The sequence below is a fragment of the Alosa pseudoharengus genome, unplaced genomic scaffold (genome assembly GCF_046254945.1).
Source record: "Alosa pseudoharengus isolate Yale_2024_CS ecotype anadromous, Long Island Sound unplaced genomic scaffold, YU_APseudo_1.1 YU_APseudo_1.1_scf_6, whole genome shotgun sequence".
Lineage (NCBI taxonomy): Eukaryota > Metazoa > Chordata > Actinopteri > Clupeiformes > Clupeidae > Alosa > Alosa pseudoharengus.
Genome location: NW_027468848.1, coordinates 40,323,653 through 40,336,981, shown reverse-complemented (window position 1 = coordinate 40,336,981; position 13,329 = coordinate 40,323,653). Strand labels below are relative to the sequence as shown.

Genomic DNA, 13,329 nt, shown 5'->3' with positions numbered 1-13,329 from the left:
TAGTAAATAGCTAAAAAAAACACAATTAGGGCCCTATCATGACATTCTAAAGTGCATCGTCACTCGTCAAAAGTCTTCAAATTTAGTAGGATGTCCAGTTCACATTGGGAGGGGTTTCGCTATCAAAAGTGGAGCGCATGGCGTAGGTCTTTTAATCAGTCATATGGGTGTGTTTGGGGCGTAACATCATTTTAAACCAATCTGTCAGACATCTGTCATTCCCTTCAATGGCGCAACGCGCGATATGTCAAATAAATGCATCGGTATTTTGGCATTCAAAGACGCATTTGAAGGAGGCTGCTTGCGAGACCGTATAGAATAGTCATTCTTAAACCATGCTTTACTAAAACCTAGCATAGCCTTCACGCATTTGCACTCGTCTATTTGAACTCATTGGCAAAGTGAAACTAACTTCACCAAGGAGTCAGTCAACGACAAGACAGTTATATGCAGTTACTTTCACTATTGACTGACAATGGGTTACCACCGAAAACATAGGCTGGAAAAAGCAACACTTACCCTAATATTGCTCAAATGACTGAATAAAACAACATTTATCCTGCAGAGGAGTTGCTTATATCTCGTGACAGTGCGTCTTCAGCTGTGCTCCATACGTGTCTCTCGCCTCTCCCCTAATCACTTTTAACCGTCATTACCAATTTGCAAATGATGGTGAATAACTACTCATCATGAGATGTACAGTATTTTGTAATATCTTTGTTCTAATTATGTTTCCCATTGTAATCGTGCAATTTGTAATGTTTTGCATGGACGTGCGCTGGTGTGCGTTCATGAATGATAGAAGGATGGTGCGTGCACCTACCAATATGACTTGACATGCGCTCTTAAAATAGCATATGAACAACTCGCCATTGACTTCTGACCAGGTTTAGGTGGTGTATGATAGCGATTTTTAGACAATGCGCTAGTCCCCTCCCTAGGTTGTTAATTGCCACACCCCTGGGCGCAATGCTTAAAAAATAAACGTGCAAAATACCGAATTCAACTTTGCGCGGGTGAATAACGGACTTTACGCCATGCGCTGGTGACCCAAAATACAGCCCATAGTAATTATACCTTGTCAATGGTTTGTTCTCGCATCTTCTCCAAAGGGTGCAGCAATGTCACAATATTCACAATAGTCCACAATATATATATATATATATTGTCTACAGTCTCATCTCGACAAATAATACAAACACAAAAAGGAAGTTTAAGGTAGTCATGCTGCCAGAAACCATTTTTTCTCGTGAATTGTTACCTGTCTGTAATGGCTATTGACCTGTAGGGGTTACAAAAAACGTTTGACTTTTAAATGTTTCTAAAAATGGAGATCTAGCGTTTTGGAACTCTTCATACGGAGCTTACATGCCTACTATACGTCACAAAATATAATTGCGTCCCATCAGCAAACAAAGGTTAACCCCTGCATGAAGGACCCCAGTGATGGATTAAGCACGTGTGTGTGTGTGTGTGTGGGGCACCCTGGGATGGGAGAAGTACGGCTGGTGGTTGCGTGAGGAATGTCATTGTGCGTGAAGCGCATGGGCACATTTCCCGAAGGAGAGGGTAGTGTGATGGAGTGCCTTCACTATATTTGAGTATGCCTTCTGATTGCCATACCAACGAGCCTGGCTCTTTGGCATTGCGGTCAAGCTGCAGGTTTAATACCCCGGAGACCAAGTCGAGGCCAGGTGGGGTCACTGCTCTCTAGCTTCGCTACACCTTTCCATTTCCCTTATCTGTTTTATGTCTTTATCTCTTCATATGTTTCTCCTTCTTCTATTTGCTTTCCTTCTCCTATCCCCTTTATGTATGTGTTAAATCAGTGGTTCTCAAACTTTTTACAATGAGTACCACCTCAGAAAAAACAATGAGTACCACCATTATGACCGGCTTTAAATTTAACTATGTAGTTAACACAGAAGGTGCTTAAGTCGCCACTAGCACTTGTGCCATTGTTGCCAACTGCTCTGCTGCTCGACATATTCACCGCACTTCTCTTTTTAATACTTCCTGTTTAGAGCCTTGATGGCAACATCCATCATGCTTCCTTTGCCATCACAACTTAGCTTGTCAACCACTTGCTAATGCTCCAAACAGTTTTAACTAGCCTTCACTAACTTCAGTGATTGTGTGGTTTTCTACTATATTATATACAGTATATTTTGAATTTAATCAAAGTGATTATTTCTTCTTTATAAAATAAAATCCCAAGTACTCCCTGAGTACCACTAGAGGGGGTCTGCGTCTCATACAGTATGAGAACCACTGTGTTAAATAACTTAATTATGCTAAAATATACCTATGGTAATGTACGAATGTTTCCTTTTTGTTCAGCTTACATTCTTTTGTTGTCTTTTTTGTTTATGCATGTATTTAGAGCTGAATGTGAAAGATGAACCCAACCACGAAAGTAAGGTTGTCACCCTCAAGACAGAAAGTGAAGGTAGGATCACAGACTTACAGTGGGCATCGCTTTCAAATGGCCACTTCAGTCGCGCATTACGAGGCGTGAAGCTGCGTGAAGCTTTAGTACCACTTTCAGCCACTGTGCGTCGCTCTGCTACTGTACATCGCTCTGTCAGTAGCCTGACTGCCGCCCCCTCTGAAAAAGCAGGAGGCTACCAAACATAATTGTTACCGAGAGGAATCCCAGCCTACGAATTCAATAACAAAATAAATCATGCATAATTAAACATTACCTCGATTAAGGCTACTTGGGTATGGCTTAAGGCTTGACTACACGGTGGTAGCGAAAATCGAAATCTGCTATGTTATTGTCAGTGTTGGGGGCAATGCAACTACGCAAATCAAAACAGTGTCTTAATTTGGCCTACTTCTTGACTGCAATGTAGTCAATTGACTGCTTGACATGTCATTTTTATTTTTCTGTACAATAAACAAATACATCTGCTTTATGCCGCAGAATTACATTCATATTTGGCTGACTGCAGACGCGCCACTTCCCTCCCGATATTCCAAGATTAAGATAGTAGCCTATACAAAAAGCATACTATCATAAAAATTCGTTAAAACGAATAGCTATTTGCAATTTGACAAAACACTGGTCCTCATTTTGCGAATGCGAGGACGATATGAGCCTGTTGCATTTAGTTAGATGTCCGAGTCACGCATGTTTGAAAACCACTGGCTCGTAATCACAATAATTTAACACACGACAGTTGGATAGCCTACTTCATCATGTCCCCATGCCTACATTTTTGTGAGTAGCATAGAGATTGTTAAAAACAATAAAGTAGCCTATGTCTCTCCGTTTGGGACATCGAAAACTTATATTTTTAATAGGGTAGACTACCGTCGGAGATGCTGACTGGCAAAGGCCTCGGGATAACACGTTATCTCCACTATCATCAGTCATGCCCCTTGATCAAAGTGGGGAATTAAATAAAAGTTTGAGAACCACTGGCTTAACAAGTTACCTACAGTCCAAAGCAATATTCTGATGATCGGCGATGATATCGGCAAATGTTTGTTTTCCGAAGTAAGAATTTCACTTGACCATGCACCTTCGACAATGAATAGCTCATTACACTTGTTAGGCTACTGTTAAACGTAGGCCTAACTGGTATCATTACAAACATTATTCTGTGTCCTAAAACTGGCATATTTTATGGCATTGTGTTATGTAAATTCGTTGCAAAATCTAGAGAAATGTGTGAGGTGGTCAGCGGGGGACAATTGAGACACACATTGGATTGTGTTATTACTTGAACATTCCACACATATCCACAGCTGTGGTAGGCCTATCAGGGGCAGGCGGATTACTGTTAGCGCAGGCTTTATATAAAATTCTTCAACAGAAGGCCTCGAATGCAGGCTTGCCCTGTGGTTTGGGCAGCCTACAGTAAATAACAGACCCGCCACAATGTGCGGTATGATGCTTTTTTACGAGCAAGATGTTTTTGGTGCCCTACGCACACTGCATGTTCTTAAATAACAATGATCATCAGTAATATTCGACCATTCATTTGTGTAAATGGGCAAGCGTGACCACCTTGATTGGCTGATGATTGTAACGCGGGCTTGATTCCAAACACCTCCCTTACGATAATGAGTGACAGGTGACAGGTCTTAGAATGCGTGCGCTCAGTGCTTAATTTGTAAAGTGGGAGGTGCCGGAGCGCATAGGGGGGGTGGATCCGGCGACTCAAAACGGGGATTTGAGGTTACGGACCAACAACAAAAAAACCTGCGTACATAGCTCTGACTAAAAAAAACTAAACAACGCGGTGTGTACACCAGGGCAATGTTTATTAACTTCAGAACTTGCAACACTGCACTTCATGGGTGTAAAATGTAAAAAATTTAAATAAAAAAACAGCAATTATCCATTATAATGCGCGGCTATCGATGCAAAACTGCTGGCAGAGCATCTCAACTTCTCTCTCCCCGAACAGCGCGTCACCCTCCTGTGGCCAATATTGTGGATAAAGCACTTTCTAATCCTCGATTAGCTTGTTGTATCCTGTTTGGTCTTTCCCCTATTTCTAAAGACTAATAAGAAAGATATTAACATTGAACACTACACAAACAGTAATTTATTTATTTTATTTTTTTAGGCGATTTATTTTTTATATTGACGTAAGAGTTGACGGATCCAATAAAAAAACTTTCCGGATCCAACGTCGGAGGTGCCGGAACATGTTCCGGCGTGTTCCGGCTCAAATTAAGCCCTGCGTGCGCTACACAAGAACGGAAGATGATGAATAACTGGGGCCGTAGGCTATTCAGAAAGGCTTTTATCTTACCACTAGGAGTAGGCTACTCCTAAATCGCACTAAAAGATTTTAGCTTGGAGTTCTCTTAAAAGTTATTCACAAAGCCTTTCAGACAACTCCTAAACTAGGAGTGAGTCTTCGTTGCTATAGATGACGTCATTACTCATGCACGAGCTTGACTGAAGTGACCACCTTGATTGGCTGACGATTGTAACGCGGGAATGATTCCAAACACCTCCCTTCCGATGATGAGTGACAGGTGACAGGCCGGAGAATGCGTGCGCTACACAAGTAGTGAGAAGGACGGAAGATGATTAATAACTGAATAAAAAGGCCTAGCCTAAATGAATAAAGAGTAAGGCAAAACAAATAGCCTAGTAGCCTAATGAAACATAGGCCTATGGATTGATGCAGTACCTTTGCAACATTATTAAATTAATCTGTCACCATATGCCTAGGCTACGTTTGCAAAGAGAACATTTTAATTTGATTCACAATGAAATGTTACATTTAATTTACATGTTAACATTTTGGTTGTTGTTGGTGGCGTTATTGCATTCCTTTTATGAATGCAAAATTGTTCCCTCGCGATTGGAAGCTCATGTTGCCACATAGCGCATTTCAAAACATCGCAGCGTAAAATGCCACAAAAAGCTGTTTATGAATAGGTCTTAGTGAGTTAGGAGTCCTCTCGAATTCTTTTAAGCTGTCCCAGACTTTTAGGTGCTACTTTTAGGTCTAAAATACTTCGTGAATTACTTTTTTGTGAAAAAAATTAGGAGTCCTAAAGTTAGGAGTGATACGCCCATTATTTTTAGGAGTGGCTCCTAAATTCGCCAGTTAGGAGCTACTTTTAGCCTTAAAATTCTTTGTGAATACGGCCCCTGAATAAAAAGGCCTAGCCTAAATGAATCAAGAATAAGGCAAAACAAATAGCCTAGTAGCCTAATGAAACATACGGATTGATGTAGTATCTTTGTAACATTATTACATTATTCTGTTACTATGCCTACGTTTGCAAAAGAGAAAATTTTAATTTGATGCACAATAATGTTACATTTAATTTACATTTTGACAATGATTAGCCTAGTTTTGGTTGTTGTTGGTGGCGTTATTGCATGTTAGTTATGCCTACAATACAAAATTGCTTCCTCACTATTGAAAGCTGCATAGGATTTCAAAACACGGCAAAATGCCGCAGGTTTGTGAATAGGTCTGTGAGTTCTTTTAAGCTGTCAGAGGTGGGAAGGTGTGATTTGTTGGGGGGAAGGGCCGGATTAACTGGTCACAAATGTCTGATGGCCCCCCTTCCCCCCCAGCCAACGTGAATCGGGTGGTCAGTTAATAGGCTGAAGATTTTTCCTGCCATCTAAGGCAGCGGTCCCCAACCACCGGGCCGCGGCCCGTAACCGGGCCGTAGCCTACGACATGAGTTTTAAAAAAATGCATGCAAACTAAACTCAATTTAATTCGCAATAATGTCACGTTTTTACATGGCATAGGCCTATATGCAGTTGTTTGATTGCACGCATGTTTGCATTTGGCAAGGTCTATTTTCTTACGTCTGTCCCGCCTTCAACACTTTACATATTGCCTTCAGCGCTGCGCAGCCTCAGGTCAGCTCACTTCACTTGATCAGTTCTTGGCTAACGGTAGTCACACGAAGTTAGCTAAACTGCTAGAATGAGCAACAAAAAACAAGCATCTTTTAGCAGACACTGGCCAGGGTGTTTAAGTTGCGAGAGCCGCTGCAGAGATTTCTTACAGAAAAAAAGTCACCGTTAGCTGCACATTTTAGTGATGAGGACTGGGTGTCAAAACTCGCTATACCTATGTGGCATATTCGGGTTGCTTAATGACCTCAACCTGCCTCTCCAGGGGAGAATGACGACAGATAAAGTCGCTGCATTTAAAGCCAAGCTTGATTTGTGGGGACAAATGGGGACGGGGTGTATTTGATATGTTCCAAACAGTAGTGGGGGTTTTGGGAGAGACTGAGGCAGGGCCCTTTCTCTTGCAGCTGGTGCGCGATCACCTTGTTGCGCTTTCAAATGAGTTTGAGCGTTAGGCTACTTCCCATCCTCCAAAGATCCACGGCAAACCAATGAGTGGGTCCGCAACCCATTTGTCAATATCCCGAATAGTCCTAACATGTCAGCGCAGGAGGAAGAGCAGTTGATCGAAATTGCAAATGACGGTGGTCTTAGAGGGTGTCACTGTCTTGTTGCAGGGAAACAAGCACAGGGCTCCCACTGATTATATTCGTAATGCACGTTTAGTTCCCATGTTTTGTTCCCATATTTTGTTAAGCATGTTCACACTTGATAGATGTAGCTTCAAATTGTTCAATTTTCATAGTTCATATTGTTCCATTTTCACTTCTTCAAGTTCACGTTTTTCACGTTTTAAGAGTTCGTTACCGTCACTGTTCATACATAACTGGAGCTAGTTCTTTTCAAGTAATGCATGCACAACACATATGGAACATGGAACCCCCAACCCCCCCCCCACGGTCCGTGGAAAAAAAATGGGAATCAAACCGGTCCATGGTACGTAAAAGGTTGGGGACCCTGATCTAAGGCACGAGCGCATCTGTGAGGCCAAGCCTCACCAAGTAGCTCGTTTGTTCACAACTAACATTCCATTTAATTAAACTGCTTTAGTTAACGCAACGCAATCAACACAATACAGACACCGCTTCTCTCGCGTCAGTCACTGACAGTAGCCTAGAATAAATGCATGGGGAAAAACACTTCCCCATGACAAAGACATCGTAAAACACTGAAAGTTAATATTTTGTCACTAGCAACATATCGGAACTCCCCCTATTACCGTCGGTCCCGTATTTCCACCGTCTTGCGTGTAGGCCTACGTGTCACTTATATCCATTTTTATACAAACCAAGACAGCGGGCTCCTAAAGAGACGCAACCACCCACACCATAGGTGTATCTAAATTAGCTATGTACCAAAAACGACATTTTACCGTGACTCAAAGAGCTGTAAACAGTGTTGTAAGGCTGCGTGTACACAACCGCTTGGAGCTCCAGTGGAATTTTAATTTCACGACAAGAATTCTCGGTCTAACCGTCCATGTGCCGTTAAAAACCAAACCAGATTTTGTTCAAATCTACACACCTATGGCTACTGAAAAATGTAAGGTTAATTTAGCAAATGTTATTTTGAAGTGTTAAAAAACATCGTTGTTTTAGAATTTCTGAACAAAAGTGGTGATAATTGGGAGTGTTACATACATCTGTCCTTTGTCAAATGTGTTATGTTCCAGTAGCCTAATTCTGCTGCATAAAGTTGTATGTTTATGACATTCAAGCAAGGAAAACGATGATTTGAAGACATCTGTTTCGTTGGAAGGGCAAGGGGTAGCAACAGGGCAACACAGAGACAGGCCCGATGGCAGGGTTGTTATGAGAGTATTAAAATCTGGGATAGCCTATTCTACGGCAAGACAGCGGGGGAAAGTTAAAATACGTGATAAACATGGAACAAGTTGGCATGCATTGTTTCGGTCCCCATGCACAGGGATTATTTGTCATATTATTAATCACATATGATTATTTGTGAAATTGTGCAAACAGGCGCAACACATTTGAAAAGGAAGGACTGGTAGCATGCAAGCTCACGAAAGATTGATTTAAGAACGTTATCACAGTGTGTGGCTGTGGCGCAAAGCAGCGCGGGCGGAAGACATGCGACAATTGGCAAGGGGAGGGTCATGTCTTTTTTAACAATTCTGTCGGAGGGTCATTGAACAATTTCTAGCAGGCAAGGGAGGGTCATGCAACTTTTGACTGAAGCACTCAAAATTCCTCCGGTGGCCCCTTCAATAAATAACGAACAGTCCCTAGATTGTTGCTGGGCTATATGTCTTGGTTCATGTCCGTTCACAACTCATTGCCGTCAAACGCGTAGCCTATCTCGCGGTTGCATCCATTACAAACAAACATGCAATGTGAACGTCTGGGATTGGGAAGAGCACTAAATGCTCTACTGAATAAGCACGAAGTCAAACCTTTAAATGAAAAACACTCTTTAATAATCAAAAAAATAAACCGCTAATGAAGTAAACTTGTGACCTTAAAAAATCGTTTATCGCCTGTAACTCCGTGATAACAGGACGTAACAGGAAGGCATTTGGCTGAGCAACGGAGGTTAATATGCTCTATATTTTGTACAAATGATGTCTGTCTATCATCGTTGCACTCGGAGAAAACCAGAATGTTTAATTTGTCCTGCATTTCTTCTACGGCTGCAAACGGGATTCACTCGCAGTTAACCAAATATTTCTTTATTAGGGCAGGGCAGGCATATTTCTGGCTATTAAATTATTTCTAAACCAGTCTGATAAAGTCTGTAGTGAAGTCTGTGTAGGGTTTTCCAGGCTCCATTTCTTTTTACGAGACACCCTGCTCACTTGAGCCATCTACCGGTTGTTTGGGTTGTTGCAGCGTCTCACTGGGAAAATACAAATTAAAGTCGCGTGATCCCACGCGCGGACCGCGAGTGAAGCTGGCCAAGTCGAAGCACTGCCCACTGTACACACACACACACACACACACACACACACACACATACACACACACACACACACACACAGTGGTGGATGCTGCTCTTTGAAATAGGGGAAGCTGTTATCAAATTAATATTAAAGTACTATATTATTCTTTGAGGGTTGAAGTTATCCCAAAACCCAGTTTAGACCAAACATTGGCTACATTTGGCTCACAGCTCTACGAGTCAGCCAGATGCCTTTAGGGGGAGTTGAAATAGACTATTAGATCATTTTTCGGCGTGCATCTGCCTTGCTGTTTTATTCTGAATCTCTCCTTGTGTAGAAGACCATCAAATCGCTTTAAACATTCAAGTAAACAATATAGTCCGGATCGAAATTTGAGAAATAGGCCCAGGAAAAAATGTAGTAGGCATTTTTGAGGAAAAGTACCTTGTATTGTGTCGTGATGATTTTTAGGTGCCGAATCCATTTCTGCTGTAGCCTGGGTGTTCCCATGCTGCCTTGCGCGCGATTTGATTCACGCTGCTAAGGCAGCCTGGAGACCATGGAGCAAATTTTCGCCTGAGATAGGGGACCAATCACAGAACAAGGGGGAAAGCAAGACGATGATGAGCTATGCACAGACGAATTTGATAGACATCCGTGGCACCCAATAAACGGATCTGGGCATTTTTTTCAAATACGAGAAAATTAACGCTTTGTTCCCAGACCACGTCTCATTAAGAAGTGGTGGCGCTAGCCAGGCTATTTCTGCTGTATAACAAGCTATAAAAGTTACTGTTTAGTCATAAATAATAAAAAGAAAATGACTGCCCAAAACCGTCTTTAACCCATTTGAAGTCCAAGTCAAGAAAGAACCAACCAAAAGTGTGTAGTACAGTTAAAATCTTAAGTTTATTAAAACAATACTGTACATTTACAGGTTCTTAAAACATGTAAATGATGGAAAATCTAACGGTTATGAATATATTTTCAGTTCTTTCATGGAGAACATGAAACGTTATCCAATCATGTGACAAACTGTACCCTTATATTGATACAGTAACCTACAGTTCCTCATTAGAGACAATGGACAATCATGTCTTGTCCTAAACTGCCATCAGAGTGTGCCACATATAAGGCTAGCAGTCATGAACACAAGCAGCGAGTCTAGCTGTGGTGGCCGTACTTACCAGGAGTCAACAACACAGAGCAGGCAGAGTCCTGTCAAGATCTTAGTGTCTCAACTGTCTTCATGGGGCGAGGCCTGAAGAAGCAGCTATCGATCCTGGTGTCGTCCGCAAGCAGTAATGCTTTACTACACTTTTGATTTGAGTTGGCAGATTTCAATTCCAGTACATATTTCTAGAGACAGTTTCCTGAAAAGAATTGTTTTTCACATTCTAAAACATTTCAGTAACACTTACCTACATCAAACTCTCCAGATGTATTCCTATCTATGTTGTGCTAAGGTATGTACCAATGTTTAAATACTAATGACAGCAATATTTGATTTATTGAATGATGGAGATATCCAGAATGAAACATTAATTTTGAAGTTGTCTTCATCCAGTGTTCAGATTTCAGTTTTTGGAAATGTATGCAAATTAGTGCATAAAGCATAATTTGCATAGAGAATCATTTCAATAACATTTCAGAAAACTTGCAATACAAAAAAAATACTGGTATTAATGTAAGTAACCAACTGGGAAAGTTTCATGGTGATATCTATAAATTTAAATGTTCACCCTACTCACCTGTACTATCTCGCCTATTACAATACACATATTGTTTCAATAACAACTAGACTGCATTTCCGGCGGGAACTGCGAAAGTGTGCTTGCCCTGGTCCGGTCACCAACGTGAGCAGACAGTGACATACGCTATGCTGAACCTGGCTTGATCCAAGCATTCTAACAGTGCCTTTCAGTGTTGGAGCAGTGGCAATACCTCAAAAGCTCTATTCAACTATTGCCTTGCGGGGTGAATGCGGTTCGTTGGCTTTTACCTGTGGCCTGCCTTCGAATTTAGCTTCTATGACTACAATCAAATCAATAAAATAAAACAACAGCAGTGATTGGCTGCAAAAATAAATAATGTCACGCATCTTGCACCTCTCAAACTGGGCTATCAGGTAACCTAGAGAAAAATTTGAAATTATGAAATATGACTAAGGCATTAAAATGCTGCTTGTTTGTCAGGATACTTTTTCACTGATTTATTTTAAAAATATGAGCTATGAGTGTGAATGTTATATATTCCATCCCCTAATTCTGTTTTACTGGTTTATTTGACAAATAATCTATATGGATTTGCTCTATAAAGACCTTATGTCTGTTTGGGATTGTTTTGAGAGCCTATTGATGTATCTCAGAATAAAGGAATGTCCACAACATTAGTGATGGGTTTTTTTTGTGTGTGTGAATGTATTTTACTTAACTCATTGAATGTAGCTGGATACTCATGAACGCATGTCTCTAATAGACACAATAGGAGTAATTTTAGCAATACCGTATTTTGTGTGGCCCATAACGACCCAGTGGATCATGAAAATGTGCCAAAATTCACATTCCTTGCTTGTTGTTGATACATTAATCCCATTCAGATTGCCACTTATCTGAGATGTAAGAGTTCAGTATTGGTTTAAGGTCTGGGGCAGGGATTTGACATTCTGTGACTTCTTCATTGAGGGCTTGCTTAGCAGCACTGTCCGCTTTCTCATTTCCCCTCTGACCAACATGGCCTGGGACCCAGCAAAAAACTACACTCAAGTTCTGGTTCTTTAGACGTTCTAGTTGATCAAGCTCAGCTTTGGTTGTACTTTTTGCGTGACATTAAAGCCTACTGGAAATATTTTTAATTGCAATTTAATTGAATGCAATTTACTTTTACGATTAAATAAAATTAATTTATCCCTCTCACCCATAGTTTTCTATTTATTTACAAATGTACATAGGCCTTTTTGTTTTTGTTCCCTCGTGATTGTTAGACGCATTTCAAAACATCGCGACGTGAAATGCCACCACAAAACATTGTTTGTGAATCGGTCTTATTAGGAGTCCTCGCTTAAGCTGTCACAGACTCAGGCGCTACTTTTAGGTCTAAAATGCTTCCTGAATTACTCTTAGTAAAACAAAATAGGAGTCCTAAAGTTACGAGTGACGAAGTTACGAGTACAAGCATCTCATATCAAATGACCATGGCATTACGCTAAGCAACATAAATCTCATAACGTTACAGCAACATCTCCTCCCTATGACCTAGCTAGCTAGCTTCTAGCCACAAAGAAATGAATGATGTTAAAATCTCCGCTTAGCATTCTAATAACAGAAGGGGCACATTTATGTGGACCACTACAACATGACTCATTATGTCTGTAACGTTAACTGTATAAAACACTTACTTTTCATAAAGGAAGCACACCATCCAGCACATACACATGGAAACCGATATTTTAGGTACTTGGCCACGAACTCAAAACGTGTCTCTCTGAAGTTCTGTTCTAGAATCTTTGCTCTGAAGTCTTGGTTGCTAAGCAACATCAAATAAACGAATAGACAGTCTTCCAGTATTAAATGTGTATAGGGAGGGAAAGTGAAAACCAGCGCCCCAATTGGTTGCGTTCCTATCGAAGAGCAGCTCCAATGTTAAGTCCCATAGACCTATTTTAAAAAAAATACTGTGAAGCCAAATCAGCGATCTTATCCACCAAAAATATTTTCAGTGTCTATACAGTAATAATCTTCTAACTGTGAAAATGTCAGACCCTATTTTGCCTTATTTAAAAAAATCGAAATTGCTCCTTTTGTTTCATAAACGAACTACAAAAAAGCCACGTGACTTTACCCTTCGACGTTACTCACGTAGCATGGTTTGTTTATTAGCCTGGTTAGCATTGCCACTTAACACTTACTGCCAGCTCTTCATGTGAGTAGAAGCACAACACCAGTTATCCAGACATAAAGGTTATCACCACGCGGTTTACATCACCTTCCGTTATTACAAAAATATGTAAGCCAGTTAAGCAAATTCGCCGTATTGATCAGTTAGAGATTAAGCGCCCAAACCTGTGACGTCA

At 40.9% G+C, this 13,329-nt stretch overlaps 1 protein-coding gene across 3 annotated transcripts in view; it reads left to right on the top strand.

Annotated features, from left to right (window-relative positions):
* Positions 1–13,329, top strand: part of LOC143106372 (drebrin-like protein) — a 72,225-nt gene that overhangs the window by 36,542 nt on the left and 22,354 nt on the right. For 2 of the 3 annotated variants that reach the window (XM_076270645.1, XM_076270647.1), the window contains one exon: positions 2,384–2,449. The exons of the other annotated variant lie outside the window; for it this stretch is intronic. In XM_076270645.1, the coding sequence (XP_076126760.1) occupies positions 2,384–2,449 (66 nt within the window). The remainder of the gene's footprint in view (positions 1–2,383; positions 2,450–13,329) is intronic. 3 annotated transcript variants of the gene reach the window in all.